Source organism: Ambystoma mexicanum, chromosome 5q, assembly GCF_040938575.1.
Source record: "Ambystoma mexicanum isolate Mex_15411 chromosome 5q, UKY_AmexF1_1, whole genome shotgun sequence".
NCBI classification, from domain to species: domain Eukaryota; kingdom Metazoa; phylum Chordata; class Amphibia; order Caudata; family Ambystomatidae; genus Ambystoma; species Ambystoma mexicanum.
The window spans coordinates 692,706,385-692,726,753 of NC_090933.1; the positions used below are offsets into that span (position 1 = coordinate 692,706,385).

Consider the following 20,369-nt stretch of genomic DNA (forward strand, 5'->3'; position numbering starts at 1 on the left):
GTTAATGTAGCCTTTGTCAGTAGCCTTCGATTCCTGGTGATTTGCATTACTTTCTACATATTCCTCTAGCTGTGGTCGGCCTCTGTATCAGTTCCTAGATGATCCCACAATGACATCACGTGTCACAGACACCAAACTACAAAGATAGGCTCATGGGTTTTATTGTAAACACTGCAAGGAATACAATGGTTGGATGGAAGTCGGGATAACAGTGGCACGCTAAAGGCCATCCCTTTCTTGGTTCATATATTATTATTATTATTATTATTATTATTATTATTATTATTATTATTATTATTATTATTATTAATAATATTATTATTATTATAATACAGACATCCTGACTCCCTAACACAGGCATCCTTGTATTGCATGTTTCAACAGAAAATTATGTTTTTATTGTGCAGTTAACAGACACTCTGGACCGCTATCCAATGTACATTCTCCCTCGCTCCTTTTCTGGATCTCCTTCCATCTCACCCTCAACTCTCACTTGCTCCTCTTCTTTCTGCATCTTCTCTCACACTGTCCCAACTTCTTCCTCTCGACTCTTTCACTCTCTTCCATTTCTCCATTGCCTACACACACTACCCTCTACTCTCTCCATACTCTGCCTTCCTTTCTCATCTATACTCATACTGCTCTCCTTTCCTCTATCCTGTTCCTCCAATCTCAGCTTACTCTCTTCACCTCTGCCCTCACCCCTACTCCTCACTTTTGTAGAAAACCTTCTTCTCACCTATCTACACCCTTCTCAACTCCCACTTCACTCCTTTCCTCACCTCTCTACATACCATTCTTCTCATTGCTCTCCCCATCCAGTACCCTCATTTCTCTCCCCATCCAGTACCCTATCTATGCCTTTGGGCACATATGGGAGAAGCTTACAACAATCTCTCTGCCTATCTCTTCCAAGTACTTCTCCCCTTCTGCTTCACTCCACCCTCACTACTACTGACACTACCGGTTTACACTCTCTCCTCACCCTTCTGCTATACACCCGCTCACTCTGTTTCTCTAATTCCCTCTACACTTGTCCATCTCTTTCTCTTTCCTTCTCTCTTTCCCACTGACCTTTTAGAAACCCTCATTCACACCACACTACACTCAACAGGTACAACTCTCTCCCACAGCCAACTCCTAACTTGACTCTGTTAGCCAATCAGAAGCTATTTTCTCATCAGGAGCTGTGTTCTCCAGGTGAAAAGCTTTAAACACTCTTCTAAATCCTTCCCCCTTTTCCAGTAAGTGTCTGTTCACAGTATCTAATGGTTTCTCTGTTTACTGGTGGTTTTGCACTTGTTTTTTCCCTTGCCATGAACTGTTTTGTAACATGACACATGTACCAGATGATCTTTCTGATTTCTTCCTTGCTTCGGTGCATATATTGACATCTGGCAGTGAAATTTGTCACTTCAACCAGATGGCAGTTGTTGTTTATTACAACTTGTATGTTCTTATTGTGCCTCCAATAACTAATAAATCATGTTACTCTTTCCGATTCTTTTGTTTCTGTTCTTGCCCATATATAATGGCTACCATATCTGTAATCAAGGTCTGTTTTGTTTCACATTTCACTACTCTCGGAGCTATTGTCTTCCAATTAGATGACTTTGAAGGATGTTTGCTCATTTACAATGTTCATTTTTTTTGGCACAATTCACATTTAGCATTAGAAATTGACTGTTTGGTATATTATCTCTTTGTATCCTTGTAAAATGGCTTTGGAATTATAGAATGTTGTCCCTATTTTTATCCTTTAGAAATTGTATGGAAGGTAATACACCAGTTTAATCGAAGATCAAAATATCAATGTATGGAATCTCAATTGAACTTCATTCCAATGTGAACTTGAGATATGGATCCGGATTGTTCATCCAATCCAAAAAGGAAAATGTTGCTCAGCATCTCGTCTACATAGTATCATCATATTGTCAATATATCTTGTATTAAGTCAGATGTACTGTGAATCAAGATTATGGGGAAAATGTACACATTAAATGCAGGCATAGCTGAATTGACCACGCTTAGTGGAATGGTCACAGCCATTGTGGTGCTTTTCCGCTGTAAATAATATTCTCCTGCATACAGAAAATGGACTGTACCCACAGCTATACTGAGAAGCTTAATTTAGAGCTCAATGGGTATGTAGTGGGTGGGTTTCCCTATGGTTTAGTGACAAATCCTTTATCATGAATGATTCCACCTCTGGGAATACTACTATATAACACAGTATCATCCAAAGATTTTAAACATTCCTAATAATTTTTCATCAGCCATAAACACAGGTTGTCATGATGACTGTAGACATACGCTCAGTGATGTATGGAAATACTTTCCTTATCAGTGGATGCATGACTGTGATATGCAAATATTTTGAGTTTTTCTGGAAATAACACCAACACGGTGCAAACCACAAATTCCAGGGGATGTTAGGGAGATGTATCTGTTTATGCTTCAATCCCCTCTGCTAGTGAGACCCCCAGCACTTTTTGCTGGACATGGGGAACATTTTCTTTCCCTCCTGAATAACGGGAGCCTTTTTCCCTTCCCCGATTCTTATTTGCTCTGACTTTGGGAACGTTGCTCTTTATGTGTTACCTTACTTTATGGAGTCTTGCTTTCCTCCATAACTCTGAAAGGCATATGTGCATTACTTTTGCAGCACACAGCAGCCTATGTGTAGTGTTCCCTTTGGGTTCTCCTTTCATATTCTTTCATTGTTCCCTAAGAACTACTGTTTTTAAAGAATGAGGGATACTTTGTATCCTTCCTTGAAAATTACTTCTGAGAGATTAGCACACACCACCCTATGTGGAGTGTTAAGGGGAGACCTAGTATCCCCCTTCTCTCTGCTCCTGCGACATTTTGGTCACAGTGACAACCGTATAGTTATGGGTTGCAGCCTTGGATGTGTTCTACCAACTTTTGTGTTATTTTCTACCACAGACTGTATTTACAGCCTTGAATATGCACAAAAGGGTCAATTATTTTCTAACAAGGTGGCTACTTTTTCCCACCATTTCTTGTGTCGTTGTCCTTTGTTAGCCCTTCGTCTATCATTCTGGGAGGGGGAGGTCTGTGTGTGAATTTTGCCTTTGGTGGGAACCCTTGAGTGTCTGAGCCTAGGCTCCAATGTGTCTGTGAGGACAAAAAGCAGGGGAGGAGTTTGACAGTCCCCTGTCCTTTGTCTGCTGATGTGCCTGAATGGACAGCCACTCACCACATTCTGTAAACTATAGGGAGAGTTTGCAGAGGAGTGAATGGGAAAGCTGAATAAAAGGTGAGGTTCCTGAGGCAGAAGGTCGACCACTGGAACGGAATATCTGAAGCTGAAGATGAAGATGAACAGAGATGCCCCACACCCTTCCACTAACCGTGAAGTGACCACTGCTGTGCTAACCCGGTTTTCATATTGACATAGGTGCTCTTTCCCTTTGGCTGGTAGCACGAACCAACCCCAAGACGAACTGCAGATTGAGCCATCCTCCAAAGTGCTGTGAACTTCCATGGCTGCAAACCACAAATTCCAGGGGACCTCCGACCCTTTTGCAGTGCAACATCTTTCCGTAAACAAATCCTCCCAGAACTTTGGTGTGATCCAGTTGGACCTCCAGAGGCACGACCCCACTCATCCAAGTCCCCTCACCAGAGTGCAGGACTGCAGAATCGAGGAAGATCGGCCCGGTGGTAACCGTTCACTGTTGGAGCTGAAAGATAAGTCACCAAAACCTCAGACCGACATGGGAAACTGAAGAAATCCTTGTTGAGGGTCCTTTCTCATGACTGCTGCTGTGACATTCCATTCCATTCAGAGTCCTTCCTTTTGTCACCAGACCGAGGAATCAGGAGACCCAGTCCATCGCTGATGCACAGGAAAGAATCCAGCTGCACTTTCTTCAACACCCTAAGGTACTGTGGGACTCAAGGTAGAACTTACCTCAATAGTCACTCCAGTCTGACTAGAGTGCGTTACAGGGTGTTTGGGGGTCCACCCATACCTCTGGTCCAAGCTTAACAGCTTGCGCTCTTTTAGGGAGTACTTTGCCGGGTCCTTAATAGGTGTGTTAATCCTACTAAAGTATTTTATTTAGGTAACTAAAGTATCCTGAGGAACGTTGCCTTTTTTCCGCTGCATAAGACTTTTGCTTCCATTCGACACTGACTTTGATGATCTCTTGAGTAGTTAGGGCTGGACTGCTAAAGCATTAGGACCCTTGAATAGGAGATCACTGCTAATAGTGTTGAATAACTCCCCTTGTCCTTCATATAGACTTTGTCTATGTGACTTTGTAAATGAATGAAACTGTAATTTCACTGTAACAAATCAGGGTGTGCGCCACTGCTATTTAAACAGTGGAACTGTCACTACTGTCATTTTCTGTAGCAATTTAAATGCAAGCAACTACTTTTTGAAGCAGTCACCCTTGTTGATATTGGATTGATATTGGATTGTTGATATCAGGATTGTTGATATTTCCTTTGTCTAATGGTTAGTCTAAAATAGTATTTACTTACCTGCCTTGTGTATATAAAATAAATGTATATTTTACTATAACTTTCAGTGTCTACGAGTTTCTTTGGACTATTGTTTTGATTGAGTTCATTGTACTTACCTACAGCTCACATCCTCCTCATAAAATAAGCCTGGCTGCTCTGCCATTCTACCAATCCCTTGGATAGTACAGAATTATACTAGGAATTGGGTACCTGTATATCAAGGGATAGTTTTATAGAGTCTTACCTCCAAGTGGACTTTAGGAAAACTCCCCTAACACATGGGTCTAAAATTACTTTCCAAAAACGCTGTATAGGTGTGCAATAATTAGACCTTTATTGAAAAGAATAATAATATTCACTTTTCATCTGAAATATAATACACAGAATCCTGATTACATTTTAATTCCTAATCAAGAATGTAGTTTGGCCAACATGTGTTTCACTCCAAAATGGAGCTTCCTCGGGGGCTTAAGAACAATAGGTTGAGAATGCTAATTTCTCAAACAAGGAAGACACTGAGAAGTTAGCCAAACCCAATCAAGGTCCAGTAGCAGAGCGGCAAGGCTTCGTCCCAAGACTGGTGTGAGAGTGGTTTAGGGCCATAATGAGTACGCACAGAGCAACACCAGTAATTCCAGTTAGACAGGTAAGTATAAAAATACAATTATTTATTAGGCCTTTAGTTTACACACTAAGCAGATAAAAACGTCTAGGTAAATATTGCCACACAAAATCCTTATAAAACAGATATATGCATTTACCCCTAAGAGAAATAAAACAGCATTTGATCTAATGACCAGTGAAACACATGTAAGTAGTCCATGTCCATAGAAATACAGAGAACTCCTTCAGAATAATCACAAAACAGCTATCCTAACTCCTAAACTCACCCCTGAGATGTTTTGGGGCCCTGTGCTCAAATGTCACGAGTTCCAAAGTATACACTCTTCAGGTAGGTATATAAAAACATTTGCAGTGTCAGTGGTTATGATTAATAAAGGTTTAGGTACAGCTCAGGTCTCAACTCAATCACAGCACACTAGGATAGGCTTAGGGAAGGATACAGACAAAGGTTCCACCAGCAAAGGTCAGGTCTGAGTGAGGTAGGGCATGGACTTTAGCCCTTGTAACCCTATGGGAGAAATGGGGGGAAAGCAACAGGTATGTAGACCTACCCCCTTGACTCCGAGTTCTCAGGATACCACTTGTGGAGGGTCCATACTTTGTTGCAGTATTGTTATGTCTTGTTTGCACTGGTCGACTAGACATCTAGAGAGAAGAGATACTTTGGTTCGTAGGATTACATTTCGGTTGTTTGCAGTACTTCGGTATCGATTCTAGACAGCCTCCAGTAAAACACCCAAACAAAGAAAATTGAAGTCCTTTGTAGGAAAGATGGCCATTGGACACCCCAGGGACATGAAGATGAAGAGATTTAACTAAAGTTACCACGGTTAGGCTCGACAGGCGATCGTCCAGCTGTGAACACAAGAGCCGGATAAGGACAGTTTCCCTTGGTGTGAGATGGCTGAAAATGCAGCAGCAGGCAACTTGTGGCAAAAGCTATAATTCTTCAAAGTTACAATGTTCTGCTCGGAATGGCAACAGCTGCAGCAGAGTAGACCTGGAGTGAGCTGGTCAGTCTAATGGTTGGTCCAGGGACACTTCTGAAGGCTCAGCAGGCACCAATCCTCGAGCAAGGGTTGAGATTGGTTGTTCTCACTGGTCCAGGGGGTCAAAGCACCAACAAAGGTCTTCTTGGGATTAGGGCAGAGGAGCAGGGCTTCACCTGTACAACACTGGAGATGATGCTGGCCAGCTGCAAGGGTCTTCCTCAGGTCATCAGTGGGCTGTTTTTCTTTGTAGAAGTCTTGGATCCAATGGTGATCTGAGGAATAGTTGCAGGAGCCCTCCTTTTATCAAAGATTCAGGCTGGGAGCATACCCAAGCCCACCAACTCTATTGATTTGCACTATTCAAACCGTACACCGTTCTTTCATTGACAGACCTTTTCGCAATGGGTTTTTAACAACACTTTTTTTTTAACTCATTGTAAAATATAGAGGGGGTGGGGAAGTGCATATAAGGGGTAGGGGTTCTCAGAAATACATAAAAGAATAATAGGGAAGGGGGTGTGTGGGGGAAGCCCAAAAAAAAAATAAAAAAAAAAATGTGATGAGTTGTTTCACCCAAAAACCGTTTTGAAACAAAACCCATCGAAGAAACATCAGTCGGTGAAAGAACATTGAACCATTCAAACGGCTAGTGCTTATCCAATCATGGATAGCCACTGGTCACCATATCTTCCCAGTAACAGGCATTTAGGCACCAGAGATGTGGATTGGGGCTAGACTCTTTCTCTGGCACAAAGACACAACATCCCTTAGCCTTCAAAACCCACAGACAGGAAGAAGGCCAAAGAACAATCTGGCCAAAGAACAAGTGGAAAACCTCTTAGGGTGCTAGCAACCTTTAGTAGCCATTTATTGTAAATGCAAATATGCACAAGTAAATGTTACATGAATGGTAAAAATATCACAGCTGCCACTAGCTTGTTTTAAGCATTTTTTTAAAGTAAACAAAAAGCCATTATATAATAATATATAAGGATACAAAGTATCCTAACTGCACTTCACTATAAGGGGATGTGAGCAAATGTATAAAAATTCACAACCAGAGACTTAGGGCCTCATTACACGGTAGGCGGTAAGGGTTAACGGTCACCGGTAATGGTACCGGTGACCGTTAACCCTTACCGCCTTACTACAAGGTCCCTTTGCGGGTTGGGGGATTTAACACCTGCTTTTAGCAGGCGTTAAAAACCAACCCGCTAAGGGACCTTGGTGCTAATTACGGCACCGCAAATTTGCGGTACCGTAATTAGCACCTTCCCCATTCCCATTATGCCCTCTGGGGCAAAAATGGGAATGGGGAAGGGCAATGGTGGAAGGGGGAAGTACCGCCCCGCCAACCTTGGAATAGGGCGGTAATTCCCCTTTCCACCAAGGCGGTGCTGGTATTTTACCGGCATGGACCAAGGTGCTATTAGCACCTTGGTCCACCGCCTACTGTGTAATGAGGCCCATAGTTTCTCAGTACTGATTGTCTTATGGCCTAGTCAGTTTCACTATTAGAATGAGCAGAATAGGCAAGGGAAGTAAAGCTTAAGGCTTTATTTACCTCCAAAACGTCAGGGCAGGGTTCAAAACAAGCAACACGAAAGGGGGTCAGATAGAAGTCTATTGGAGGAAAGCGGGAAAAAGAAAATCTTTCCTTACAGTTGCCGTCATAAACAAGCAGATATTCTGTAATGTGTAAACGTGAAATTAATCTTCTCCAACAAGTTAGCTTGTCTGAATTAACAAGTATTCAAAATGAACCTTGTCTGTGTTTATGATTTTTCGTATACGCGTTGGAAATCAGACTTTACTTGTTGCTGGTAGGGATATTCTCACATCCCAGCTGTCGGCGCAGTAGGCAGACGACTCCTTCAGCATATCCATTCCCACCAGCCAGCCCTGTCGCCATCTATGTCTGATCATGATGAAAGCATTTCAGATTGTTATGCCAGCAATAGAATGCCAGTGGTAAAGACAGTGGCGCCTTTGCCATTTACCTCCTCATATGGAGGGTGGGGGGGTTATATACAGATAGTTGTGGAACTGGAGACTGGTTAAGGGGAATGCAACTGGATACTTGAGTGGACAGCTGTTGTATTGGAAGTCTTGTCTTGTCACTGGCCAGGAGTGCTTGCTATTAGCATATTGATGTGTGAATGCACCTAAGGAGAATGTTGAGTGGATCTGTGAGTGAATGCTCCAAGAGTGTGAGTTGGGGGCCTGAGCTGGGATGATAGGATGGCCCGTGTGTCTGCTCCTTTGCATGTAGTGTTATTATCCATCCTTGTTCCTGTACTGTCTCATGAACTGCTGTATATACTCAAGAGTAACTGGATTATGTAACATATTGTACATTATGTATAATAAAGCCAGCGGTCGAAGTGGGCGGGAGCGGTCGGGAGAGGTGCTCCTCTACTTCTTTTAATTAAGTGTTACCGTTCCTATACTTCTATTTTAAAAAGAAACCGTTCCATAACGGTTTCATTTTAAAATAAAAGTCTGGGAAGAAGGATGTTTCCTTAAAGAGCAGGCACATGTGTTTTGGGGGTTTTATTGTGCATGGGAGGGGGCGCAGCGATGGTGTCTGTGGGGAGCGTTGCCGGTCAGTAGGGAACATAGCTCCACTACTTATTTTCGTACAATTCGACCACTGAATAAAGCTCTACCTGGACCAATCTAAGACTCCACAGCTGGTATGTGTCTGAGTGCTGAGATGATTGACAACAGAGAGACTTTATAACAACAGCTCACCATTAAAGTGCTAGCCTCTAACCCGGAGGGCGGGCGGCATGTCACAAGTTCACAGTCCCCTGGAAGGGCTGACTTAGCCTTTCACCCTTCCAAACTAAGTAAATCAAGTACCCTTGAAATGGGGTGATAATAACACCTGTTATTAATGTGCTGAGAAACTACAGGAATCCAGCATGAAGTGCTTGATAAGAACACAATGCATTATTATTTGTAGTACTAATAGTGCTGTTATTACTATAATAATAACAATAATAATAAGTATGCTACTGTTGGCATATTTACTGCTGATGCAAACAAAGCTTCATTTTTAGGTAAAACGAGCCTATCAAAGTTGTTCATTATTTTTCTTTTTTAAATGTATCTGTTATGAAGCCGTCAGGTCTGTGGATTATTTAACGTTGGCAAGGGTAATTTCTTGATCGGAAATGTGAAATGCATTCGTTTCGTAAACACGGTGGTAGAGGATAGCACAGGGGCAACGTGCTGATCTTGGAAGCAAGACCACACAGAGCAACAGAGGTTTGAATCCCGCACCCGCGCTTAGAAACCCAACTGTGGTATTGAGCGCGTTATAAAAAACCAGTAAGAAAAGAGAATATTTAAACAGTTATTTAATTTGATTGCGGATTTTACTTGTTCTTTTCTGTATGAGAAAAAATCCTGTTCTAAGAGAGATTAAAAAGGGTGTCAAAATAAAATCAGCTCAAACGTGTGTGTGCACAGGGAAGCTATTTGCATGATTCCAGTATGAAGTGCTTTCGGGAAAGTGATGGCGGACACTGTAAGAGCTGAAGAAGAAGGAAGCCGCAGCATCCTGCCCTGAATATTTATATTGCCTAGTGTAAACACAGCCGGGGAAGCTAGCCCTTGGAGCTCCTCTCCTTGGCTCATAGTGACAGCTGTGCAAATACAGAATAAACTTCTCGGATGTTGTAAGGATGTTTGTGGCCTTGACATAAGGTTTTGTGAGTAACAGTCTGTGTTTCTGTGTTCTCTTTTGCAGAGGTCAAGACCCGGATACTTTTGGCGCTCCTCGAATATACAGGTAATTAATGATCTCGCAGTAGCCGCCATCTTTACAGCTGCAGTCTCTGCTGCAGGGAAAGATAGCTTTCCACTAAAAAGAAAAAGGGAAGCGATGTGGCTGTGCCTCACCCCGGGTCGAACTGTGAAATAAGCTAATCTGGTCACAAAACAAACTATGCTGCACTGGTGATTATTCTCAACACAAGTTGTTAGAGAAGAGCATAGCCTGAACTTCGAGGCAAATGTAAGGCAAATAGTGCATTTGGAAGAAATTGGGCTAGTAAGATAAATTAAAACTAAAGGTTACAGTACATAGTGCACACACCATCAAATTGTCCCACATTGGGTTTCAAAACAAGAGTGTTGGGCCTGCCCTTCACGGACGGTCCTGTTGTGGTATAGACCAGTTTGAGCTAAGCCTGAAGTTTAAAAATCCTATCATTTTCAATAACTTTATGCAGCAGAATTCGCTGGTTTTACAAATACTCTTGCTTTGACACTTCTTTTGGGTAGCTTTTTTAAATGGGAAACAGTCAAACCCAAGTGCTCCTTGTGCAATAGTAATGCATGCAACAAGCGCTGCTACAGGCTTGCGAGTGTTAGGCCAAAGGCCCCCGCGGAACCTCCCTCACTGAATACGAGAACCATGTCAGACTGTGGGGCCCGTGAAAATGTGTCCTGGGGCGAATTGGTAGACATTGAATTACCATTTTGTGGCTACTTTGACTTGACTCTTGTCAGTGTTGACCCATTCATTCCAAGACCAATTTGAAGACCTTTCATCCAGTACTAAATAGCTGGATCGCTTGAATAGGCTTACATAACATTCCTTTTCTGGATTTATCTTTTACAACGCACTGTAATCATCCACTTTTTTTTTACATGTGGTCAATTGAGTGGACAATTCATTCAACTCCCAGAGTGCATTGGAGGTAAACGAAAGATATACATGGAAAGCATCAGATTGTATGACGGCATTTTTTGGAAAGTGCAATGCTTTCCATGGGTATGGCCTCTTGGCACAGAGAATGGCTGTTGTGTGTTGATGAGGTGGGCATAGAGTTGGTTCTGATGTGGCTGCTACATTGGATGTCATGAGCCATGAGCCTCACCATGTTCTGGACTATGTGGCGGGTTGCAGGGTCAGTAGGGAAAACTCTGAGGAAGAGTAGGGCATGTTGGGACTCACAAGATCATTGGTGGATTGAACACAGGTCTATTTGGAAATCCATCCTCCTGCTCAAATATTTGGCTAGGAAAAAACTGATGTGCTGTAAAAGAACCTTGTTTTTAATGACGTGTTGAAAGGGCAATAGCATGGAATGAAGCAAATGTTTGGGGGGAGGCCATCTCAGAAGCTGGTGTGAGCGATGGAGAAGGATCTTCTGCCTTGGCACACTTGGTGGAAAAGGTGATGCACCATACAATACGCAAGTTAGAATCAAGAGGTTGACTGTACAGGCAGTTCCTAAGGAACCCTGCTCTGAATCCATGGGAAAACTTGTGGAGGATGTAGAGTATTCAGTGTCCCTGGTGCGCCAGACACATCTGCAAAGTCTATAATATCTATAGTTACACGAGAAAGAACATCACCAGGAAAACTGAGTATGTGCTTAGTTACACTCCAGTTCCACTTGCTTGTAAACATAATTTTAAAAGATTAATCTAAGTAAAGGGGATGGGATTTTTTTTTAAATTTTCTTTTTATTACACGTTTTGGTAGAATACAGTAAACATTTTAGTGAGGTGGCATAATCAGCAGAAATTAACCTTTCCACTCTGCCACTCCCTTCGATAATTCCTCCCACTTTTCCTGCCCACCACCTGTATTCCACCCACCTCCCCCTTGGTACTGTTGTCTCCCCCCCAAAATCACCATTTTAAACCTTCAATCGACAAAAAATGTGTTAACAATGGGATACCGCCCGTGTCCACCGCACAGGTGTTCCTTTTAGACATAAGTCCTATTAACCTTCTAGGCACTGCTCACTTCCCTGTCCACTAACCCAGCCATGACCCCCCCCCTTCTCCCTCTCACTCATTCGCACTCCCCGCAGTTAGGTTTGCTCCTGTCTCCATTTATGTATTGATGAATTCTCCCCCTATTCCATTTCGTGAGGACCTGCCTGTCCATGTAGCCCCACCGTTATTCTTTCCATGATACATATGTGCAAAGCCACATCGATCCACTTCCTTTTACCTGGAGTGTGAGCACTTTTCCACTTCATGGCTGGGCAGGCCCTCGCTGCCAACAGCAGAGACAATGCCATTTTCGACAGTCCGACCCTTTTCATCTTCATCCTCCAAACCGAACAAGACCATCATGGGCGATTTAACCCAGGAGATCCCGTCCAGCTCTTTTCTCCACCCCAGGACTACGTCCCAAAAGACTTGCACCCTTGTGCACCCACACCACATATGCCAATAGTCGACTATAGCGCCACATCCACGCCAGCAGGAGGGGTTGACATTTTTACATTTTTTAGAGAGTCTGGCTGGATCATATTGCCACCTATGAAGAAGTTTGATGGCATGCATCTTCGATGTGTGACAAGCACCCCTACATAGTCTACCGCAGAGAGCTGGATTTATACCCATCTCCATGTCTCTTTCCCCCCTTTTTCTAAGAGTCTCTGTGGACCTACTCCCAGATTCCACCAATGCCCCGTACATTGCCGAAATCAGACCCTTCATTTCTGTTCCTTTGTCTAAGAGCTTTGCATAGGGGGTAAGGTCCCTCTGTATCCTTTCCCTCCAACCCCCTCCAGTTAAAACCCCCTTTAATTGAAGGTACAAGAAAACTGTGAGTTTACCTACGCCAAGCCCCTCCTCTAGGTCAGTTATAGCAATAAAGGTTCCCCCCCCTCCAAAGTTGGCCAATCCTTTCCAGTCCAGTCTCAAACCATTTCTGGAATCTTTCGGGGTTCTGGATTGCCTGGTACCCAGAAGTGCCTAAGGGGTGAGAGCCAGGTCATTCCTCCTTTCATTTCGGCACCTTGTTGCCAGATATCCCATATGGTCCCCACAATAGGATGCTCCCGGATTCTACAAGGGAGCTTGCTTCTCGGTACCCAGAGCCATTCCCCAACCGTGGCCGGGGATAGCTCTAAGTTATCCAGCGTAATCCATTGGAGGACCCTAAGCTGCACAGCTTTATAATGAAGTTTCAAGTCTGGTAGCCCCACTCCACCTTTCTCTTTGGGTAGGGTCAGGACATCACTGGATTTCCTAGCCTTTATTCCTGTGCCACAGAAAACCCAGGAGACCGCCCCTTGTCTAAAAAAAAATGTGTCTGTAATCCGGATAGAGAGCATCTGGAATACATAAAGGAACCTCGGGAGGCAAACCATTTTAAGAGCATTGATGAGACTCAGCTATGATATAGTCAGCTTGCTCCATTTTATAAAATATGCATTCATTTTGTACCACCTTTTTTGGTATTTTTGAAAGGAACTTGGGGTTGGTCACCCTAGGTTACCTGGGGGCAACCAGACGTGGACTCCCTGCTCACTGTGCTTAGAGAGGCTCAGCTTCACCTCACTGATGATGCCCAACAAGGCTGAAACACGTGTATGGGGTTGCTGATGGTACTCTTGTTCAGAGAGGAATTGCCATAGCATTTCGGTGCTGGACTGCCCTTGTGGGCGGGACAAAGACTGATATGCAAATGGATATTTCCCATCTGTGAAGGTACAGTGAGCAAAAAGCAATGGCTGCGAACTCTCAATGTGGTTAATGACCACTGGACAGGTTATCATGCCTTGTTCTTTCGAGACAGGGCGCCTGCTACCTTTTTTTGTATTTTTGAAAGGAACTTGGGGTTGGTCACCCTAGGTTACCTGGGGGCAACCAGACGTGGACTCCCTGCTCACTGTGCTTAGAGAGGCTCAGCTTCACCTCACTGATGATGCCCAACAAGGCTGAAACACGTGTATGGGGTTGCTGATGGTACTCTTGTTCAGAGAGGAATTGCCATAGCATTTCGGTGCTGGACTGCCCTTGTGGGCGGGACAAAGACTGATATGCAAATGGATATTTCCCATCTGTGAAGGTACAGTGAGCAAAAAGCAATGGCTGCGAACTCTCAATGTGGTTAATGACCACTGGACAGGTTATCATGCCTTGTTCTTTCGAGAGAGGGGCGCCTGCTACCTTTTTTTGTATTTTTGAAAGGAACTTGGGGTTGGTCACCCTAGGTTACCTGGGGGCAACCAGACGTGGACTCCCTGCTCACTGTGCTTAGAGAGGCTCAGCTTCACCTCACTGATGATGCCCAACAAGGCTGAAACACGTGTATGGGGTTGCTGATGGTACTCTTGTTCAGAGAGGAATTGCCATAGCATTTCGGTGCTGGACTGCCCTTGTGGGCGGGACAAAGACTGATATGCAAATGGATATTTCCCATCTGTGAAGGTACAGTGAGCAAAAAGCAATGGCTGCGAACTCTCAATGTGGTTAATGACCACTGGACAGGTTATCATGCCTTGTTCTTTCGAGAGAGGGGCGCCTGCTACCTTTTTTTGTATTTTTGAAAGGAACTTGGGGTTGGTCACCCTAGGTTACCTGGGGGCAACCAGACGTGGACTCCCTGCTCACTGTGCTTAGAGAGGCTCAGCTTCACCTCACTGATGATGCCCAACAAGGCTGAAACACGTGTATGGGGTTGCTGATGGTACTCTTGTTCAGAGAGGAATTGCCATAGCATTTCGGTGCTGGACTGCCCTTGTGGGCGGGACAAAGACTGATATGCAAATGGATATTTCCCATCTGTGAAGGTACAGTGAGCAAAAAGCAATGGCTGCGAACTCTCAATGTGGTTAATGACCACTGGACAGGTTATCATGCCTTGTTCTTTCGAGAGAGGGGCGCCTGCTACCTTTTTTTGTCATTTTGTACAATGAATGCAGGGGGCGGGGGGTCGTTTGCCTCATATAAATCTCCCATGTCTCATGTGAGGTTGATCCCCAGGTATCATAGTGTGCCCAGTCTGACCTGCACCCACAGTGAAGTGATCCTTTCCATTTTCCCATCCCTATTCCTATCCAGGGGAAAGAGGGCTGACTTATCATTGTTGATCTTGAATCCTGATAGGGGTTCATATTACTAAATCAACTGGATTACTCTCAGTGTGGAAGTCAGGGATCCCTCATGTGTAAAAGCAAATCATGTGCAAATAGCGCAATTTTATAATTCACCCCTACCACCTGGAATCCCTTTACCCGGGGGCCCTCACTAATCTTCTGGGCAAGAGGTTTTACTGAGAGTGACAATAACGTCGGGGAAGGGGACAGCCCTGCCTAGTTCGCCTATCCAACCCAAGCCAGCGGGCATATCCACCATTTACAGCAACACATGCATGGGGGGATGTGTAAACTGCCATTAGCCCACGGAGAAGCCTATTCCCTATACCAACTTTAGCAAGCAATGCTTTGAGAAATCCCGACTCTACCCTGTGAAATGTTTTTTCGGCATCCACTGAGAGGAGGGAGGGGTCCCCAGTCATACCCCAGGCTTCATACATCAGGTGTAAGGGTTTCCTCATTGTGTCAGCTCCCTGTCGTCCCTTGATGAAACCCCTTTCATCCGGGTAGATCACTTTTGGCATGTGCACCTCTAGCCTAGCCGTAGGCACACTTGGGTAGATTTTGGCATCTATGTTAAGGAGGGAAATCAGACGGTATGAGACACATATCCGGTGTTCCCTGCCCTCCTTGTGTATCACTGTGATCAGGGCCCGTGTGAAAGACTCAGGGCTTCCCCTGTATTTAACATGTCATTAAACAGCTCTACCATGAATGGCAGTATGGGAGTAAGGAAGGACTTGGAAAATCCTGCTGAGAATCCATCCTCCCCATGGGCCTTTCCCAGGGGCAACTTCGCCACCACCCTCCTAATTTCTTCCTCTGTTATGGGGGCCTCCAGTGCTTCGGATTCCTCATCAGACAGCGTGGGTAGGTGAATATCCGCTAAGTATGTAGCTATGTCTCCCACATCTGGTCTAGCGTCTGATTCGTACACCTTTTCATAGAAGGAAGCAAATCCTCCTGAATCCCTTTAATAGGGGAGTCCCATACTTTATCCCTCCCTTCTATTTCTGCCACCCATCGTTCTGCTCGCTGCCCCCTTAGTCTGGCTGCCAGGAGTGCATTCACCGTATCCCCCTTCTCATAACATTTCTGTTTCAGAATGTGCAAGTTGCAAATTATTTTCCCTTCCTCCAGCAGCTGCAATTCCTCTCTTTTCCCCCCCACCTCCATAACGCAGTCCTCCCAACCCTCCATGGACTCACGTGCCAGTTTAATGTGCTGTTTGACCTCCACGCTCAGCTTATTTTCAATAAGTGTCCACTCCCTTTTCCTCCTTGCCCCTTCCCTAATCAGAGTCCCTCTCCAGATCGCCTTCCCAACTTCCCATACAATTCTTTTTGGAACCTCTCCTGTGTGATTTGTTTTGAAATACTCTACAATTTCCTTAGCCATCTCTACGTGGAACATGGGGTCCTTCTATAAGGATTTGTAACACCTTCCTTTTGAAACCCTGGGTATCATCCCCAGCCAATTCAGGTACACCATCACCATATCATGGTCGGGCCAGGTGATCAGGTGAATCTCTGAACTCTGTGCTTCTTCCCATAGGCCCCTTGAGAAATACATGCATTCAAACCTAGGGAGATTTTTGTGCGGGTTGGGGGGGGCAATACAAGTTGTATCCCCTTTCCTGTGGGTGAAAATGCTGCCATATATCACACAACCCTTATACCTCCAGTGTTTCCCAGACCTCGCCGTATCCCTGCCTTGGTAGTTCATGTTTTCCAGCAGCCAACACCTGTCTGTCTAACTGGACATCAGCCCATATATTAAAGTCCCCATCTATTATAAGGTGGGCTGAACCTTCAACCATTATTTTCCGGAGGGCATTCTTCAGGAATCTCAGCTGTCCCTGGTTTGGGCCATAAATTGTGGCAAACGCAAAGCGCATGTTTTTAATGGTGCCCAAGACCGGCAGAACCCTTCCCTCCTCATCCGACCAGACAATCGATACCTCCATTTTCAGTGCTCTCTCTCTTAGGATATCCACCCCAGTATTCCTGACTACCAATCCACATGGGATCCTATGTTCTTCACCTTTACTAAATTTAGTCTCCTGGAGGAACAGGACATCCAGTTCCGCTCTCTGGAATTCCTTAGCAACCAAGGAACTTTTTTTGGGGAGTTCAACCCTTTGACATTCAGAGGGCCAATCCTCAAATGGCCCTCCCGTACGCCGTCAACCACTGCGGCCATCATGTTACCCCACTACGGGAGTGCCCTCCTTGTCACCTGGGTGTCCAGTGCATGCCATTCCTCACTTTGTCAAACAAGGAAAACCAATAAGAGAAGACCTGTACCAACAACCCAGTTTCCACCCCATCCCCAGCCCCCCGCCCAAACCCCAAAGTGCGCCCGGCTCCCGCCAGTTAACATCACTAGGTTGAGACTGTACCACCAATAGAACCCGATCCACCAGATCCCTTCCTTCAACACTAATTACTCTAGAGCCCCCCCACTCGCACCCACAATGATCATCCAATAACAAACTTTAACTGCAACATCCAGCAACCCTCTACCCCACCGACACTTCTCTCCTCAATCGTAGAGGCAGCTGAAAAAACATTAGAACCCTGACAGGTCCCGACTTTTGCGTTCCTTCAAAGTATGACACCCCCATTACGAGGGTCTACTGCAGAATTATACTCCAGTTTTGGGTCAGGTATCTGCTGCCGGTGATGTGTTCAGTTTCCTAAACTTTTGGGATCCTGGCATCCATCTTGTATTCAGACCCTTGACACGCCACTGTCTATCACCATCCACCTTCTCTCTCTCTCGAGCTCTGTGAGGTTCTGGCTTCCCCTACAAGCTCCCCTGTGACTCTCTGAATATCCGCCTCAGTTTTCAGCTTATATTTATACCTGTCGACTTCAAAGGCAATAGAGAACAGGAACCGCTACCTGCACCGGACCCCTTTCTCATTCAACTACCTCATCAGGAGCAAGCACAATCTTCTTTTGGTGAGGGTCAGGAAGGCCAGATCCTGAAAAAGCGACACTCTAGACATACCGTACATTACCGGGCCTTTCTTCCTAACTTTCTCCAGAATCTGAGCTTGTCCGAGTACTTATGAAAGCAGATGAGGACTGATTTAGGGCCTTCCACCGAGCCACCTGCTCTATGGATTCTCTCTATTTTCGCTTCATCGATGGTGTCATCAACAAAAATGAGTTTCGTGACTTCATGTAACGTTCTTCTCAGGTCCACCTCCATCTCCCCTTCCTTGTCTGGGATCCCGAACTGTCTTAAATTGTTTCTGCCTTTCGCGGTTTTCAAGGACATCCATTTACTGTATGACCGATATCTCCTGCCTCTCCATTTCGGGCATTCGCATATCCATTTGAGTCTCTAGGGTGTCCAGGCAGGATTGATTGTGCTTGAATTCCTCCAGTCTCTCCTCCATTTTATCAATCCTTTTGGGTGATTCTATCCACTGTTTCTCCAATGTCTGCCCTCATGTTCCTGATTTCTTCCATAAGTGCTGGATCATCTTTTTTAGTTTCGTCCCCGTGGAAGACATGTCCTACGATGTAGCCCCTCGGCTGCTTCTCCTTGGTATCTATTCGAATCTGGCCAACTTCAATCTCACATCTATGCGCCACCTCTTGATGACTTGTCGGGAACCACACTTGTGTGCATTCATTGCCACACCGGAGGTAGACTGTCACGGATTCACCTCTGTAATGAAACACCCTGGAGATCAATTGTCTGACGGGATACGTCCTTTCAGTCAAGGCCAAGAGGTGGGCACATGCCCCTAGGTAGGGGGCCCTCACCTCCCAGCCCCACCACTGTCCAAGTGTCCACTCTTCCACACAAGGCATTGAGGGGTACTTTTCCACTTTGAGTGGTGTTAGGATTGGAAGAATTGCCTAATGCTTTAAAGAAAGCCGTGAGTGTATGTTTTGTATGTTTAAGATTTGATTTGCCAAGTTTTTAGTTTTTTTAACAGATGGCCTCAGCCTCTTTTTTGGCATTCTAGAAATTGGGATCTCATTTACGGGCACATTTTCCAAAATTGGGAGAGTTTGGTGAGGAGGGGTTGGGAGAGAAGGCAAGTTAGTTATATGCGAGGAAGCTTCTGTGGAAGGAGCAATCAAATGAACAGGAGTCTGAAGAATGCTTGGTGGGGCCAGAACAGAGTTCACTGGGACAGCTTTAGATAAGGAACAGCCGGGGAACAGGGGACAGTTGGACGAATGATGCCTGGAATGGCTGGCAGGTGAGTGATCAAAGGAACGATAAAACATTCAGGAAGTGGAGAATGGGAGACAGATTCAGACAAAAGAAGGGCATCCACACTGGGAAGAGTCTGACTCTGATGGGGGCACTTAAGAGAGTTATCATTCGTGCTAAGCTTGGGGGTAGAGCCATTGGTATGTAGCCATTTGATTAACTCCTCAGAGAGATGCATTTGGTGATACAAGTTAGTGTCAAGAGTATCGCATAGTTTGCTCATGGTAGAAATGGACAGATTGATGGAAATGAGAGCCAACTGGATCAAGGCAAGTTGTTGGGATGAATGATCATGAGGAAAAGGATGCTGGGGTCTCGGTGTGGGCATGACAAAAGATTGAATAAAAGAGAAAGAGTGAGTAACAGAAAAAGATATAGGTATCCCATCCATGTCTTCTCCAGCCCACAAAGAAATGGGCGATTCACATTGGCTAGCATGAATGGAGATGCCTGAAGAATCAGGATGTAGAGTAGGAAAGTGAATCGGGCAGGGAACGGGGCCTTGGCCTGGATCTAGAGAAATTGGATTCAGAGAATTGAGCATGGTAACATCAGACAGCGGATGGTAATTTGCACGAGCATGTGGCGTATGAAAGGCACTTGCAGGTTAAATAGCTTTACTGGGGATAGAAATAGGTCTGTCATTAAAGGTACTAGCAGAAGAAAGGGCTTCAGCCATCTGGGGGCTTTGAAGACTTGAGGTGGAAAAGGAAATTTGGTTGGAAAAGCTGTACCAGGTGTGCATTGCAGTAAAAAAGGAGTGAACGTAATAGCAGAATAGAAAATGGGTGAAAGACCCACAACGTCGCCAAGCAGGGCGAGAGTTAGAAGAGAACACGCATTATCAGGCATGCTCATAGTGAGTTTATAAGTCACAAACACCATTCACTGATAAGCAAATTCAAATAACACAGTTATAGCTTTTAACAAAACAAACTTTGTTGTGAAAAATTAAAATAATCATACAAAGAATAAAACAATTTAAATAAGTACCACGATTCGCAGTTTACGTGGGTAAGCGGGAAAGCGGTACTTGACTCAGTACTTTCCCGAGATGCGTGCGCGTAATGCACGTAAGTTTTGGCTATATGCAAAAGCCAATGAGTGTGCAAGGTGGAAAACGCAATCCGGATGAAGCGGAGGCGGGCTA

At 44.7% G+C, this 20,369-nt stretch overlaps 1 protein-coding gene across 1 annotated transcript in view; it reads left to right on the plus strand.

The window, feature by feature from the left end:
* The window catches only part of PREX2 (phosphatidylinositol-3,4,5-trisphosphate dependent Rac exchange factor 2), a 1,458,907-nt gene that overhangs the window by 1,041,889 nt on the left and 396,649 nt on the right, over positions 1 to 20,369 (plus strand). The window contains exon 32 of the mRNA XM_069621155.1: positions 9,874 to 9,915. Within this exon, the coding sequence (XP_069477256.1) occupies positions 9,874 to 9,915 (42 nt within the window). The remainder of the gene's footprint in view (positions 1 to 9,873; positions 9,916 to 20,369) is intronic.